We start from the raw sequence: 2,203 nt of genomic DNA, 5'->3' as shown, positions 1-2,203 counted from the left end.
TGTTCTCAACTAGCCTACCTGGTTAAATAAAGGTGAAATAAATAAAAATAAATTTAAAAAAGTGACAAAGCACATCAAGTAAATGACAAACGACACATTTAAGTGATAATGTGGTAGAGGAGCTAGCTAACAACACAGCTAACAACACAGCTAACAACACAGCTAACAACACAGCTAACACAATCACTTCAAACTGAAGCTGGAAAGACTGTTTGATCATTTTTCAATTTACATTTCTTTGTATATATCCATACAAGCTAGCTGATTCATGATTTTGACTGTCTGAGAAACATTGCCTGCCTGTCTGTCTCGCCCCGACTCCCGACACGTTCCTTACTATGGTACAGCTGGAGATCCAATTTGAATATTGAAACAATGTTGCAAGTTTTGGAGAGACAGACAGCAAGGTTTATACAAAATGACAGTCTAAAAGAAATGTGAGCTATAGATGCTTTAATGGTGGAGATCAAGTTTATTGCTTGGCTGGGCTGATGAGACAGTGGCTTGTGCAGTCAGATGGAACAGAGTAAATAGGCATTGTTAAGGCATTGTTAACTTGTGGAATAGACATCGGTTGGAATGCGGTTTTAACCAATCAGCATTCAGGATTTGACCCACCCGTTGTATAAAATGTAAATAATCGTCTTACCACTTTTGTCCCCCGGCAACGTGCTGCTGCACAGTGTATCCAAACTGGGCCTGTTTGGGGCCCTTGATGATCCTGTGGTTCTTGGTGTGGATGTTGAAACCATCATGGAGGCCTGGAAACAGACACAGCAAGGCAAACACATGCCATTAATAGCATGCTTGGACAGCACGTTATATTTACTGGCTGTGACAGACACTTCCCAAAAACGCTCGTGTTTTGCCTGTGACCTGAAGTGCAACAGAAAGATTTCATACTGGTTAGAACATTAACACAAGCCAAGAAGTAACACAAACTCGTTTATAGATGGGAGTTTCATCAGAAACAGGACATGTGGGTTTGAGACTTTCACCCAGCGGTACCAAGAGCATCACAGCTGTTATTAGCCGGAAGGTGGCCATTTTGATGCTGACTTTGTAGCCACCTTGTGCGAAAGGATACAGATAGCATGCCAGAAAGGGTGTTTGTCTTGTCTCGACATATTCAAATCAAATCAACTTGTATTTGTCACATACACATGTTTAAGCGAATGTTATTGCGGGTGTAGCGAAATGCTTGTGTTTCTAGCTCCAACAGTGCAGTAATATCTTATGAGTAATATCTAACCATTTCACAACAATACACACAAATCTAAAGTAAAGGAATGGAATATACCTTACCTCATTTGCACTCACTGTATATAGACTTTTGTTTTCTTTTGTTCTACTGTATTATTGACTATGTTTTGTTTATTCCATCTGTAACTCTGTGTTGTTGTGTGTGTTGATTATATACTTTCTTGACCAGGTCGCAGTTGCAAATGAGAACTTGTTCTCAACTAGCCTACCTGGTTAAATAAAGAGGGAAATAAAATAAAATAAATAAAAAATAAAAAATATATAAATATTTGGACTTGCAATGTTGGAACAGCATAGACTAAATACATTAGAAAAGAATATAATACATTATATACAAATGAGATGAGTAATGCAAAATATGTAAATATTATTAAAGTGACTAAGTGTTCCATTATTAAAGTGGCCAGTATTTCAAGTCTATGTATATTGGCAGCTGCCTCTAAGGTGCTATTGAAAACAGGCTACCGCTGATGCGTCTGATCCAAGAAAACGATAGTATTTTCCCTTGGAATATCTCTAGGCCATGACACCTGGACTCCAGTACCTTAAGTATCTCGTACAGAAACAAACATAGCCATGGAGGTCTCGTGATGTCATCTCAGAATGATAATTGTTTCCATTCTCCTCATGCCTGTGAAGAGCCCTGGCCTTACCCCTCTCTCCCTGATCTCCTAGCTCACTGTAAACAGAGCCTTGTCCCAAAAGGCAAGCAGATATTTTACACTGTAGGGGCTGTAGGTAAACAGTAGAGCTGTCTGTCACTGAGTTTGATTGACATTGCTCGGTCTGCATGAGGGTGGGTGGAAGGGGTGGATGGATGGCTGAAGGTTTTGTAAGCAGTAGTAGTCATATTGAAAGGGGTGGATGGATGGCTGAAGGTTTTAGTAGCGGTAGTAGTCATATTGAAAGGGGTGGATGGATGGCTGAAGGTTTTGTAATC

At 39.8% G+C, this 2,203-nt stretch overlaps 1 protein-coding gene across 1 annotated transcript in view; it reads right to left on the bottom strand.

Annotated features, from left to right (window-relative positions):
• Positions 1–649: 649 nt before the first annotated feature.
• The window catches only part of LOC135532231 (integrin alpha-11-like), a gene marked incomplete at its 3' end in the record, with an annotated part of 55,410 nt that continues 53,856 nt past the window's right edge, over positions 650–2,203 (bottom strand). The window contains exons 11-12 of the mRNA XM_064959823.1: positions 870–876; positions 650–761 (exon numbers count right to left, since the gene is read on the bottom strand). Of these exons, the coding sequence (XP_064815895.1) occupies positions 650–761; positions 870–876 (119 nt within the window). The remainder of the gene's footprint in view (positions 762–869; positions 877–2,203) is intronic.

The sequence above is a fragment of the Oncorhynchus masou genome, unplaced genomic scaffold (assembly GCF_036934945.1).
Source record: "Oncorhynchus masou masou isolate Uvic2021 unplaced genomic scaffold, UVic_Omas_1.1 unplaced_scaffold_1775, whole genome shotgun sequence".
Lineage (NCBI taxonomy): Eukaryota > Metazoa > Chordata > Actinopteri > Salmoniformes > Salmonidae > Oncorhynchus > Oncorhynchus masou.
This window is presented reverse-complemented; position numbering and strand designations above follow the sequence as displayed.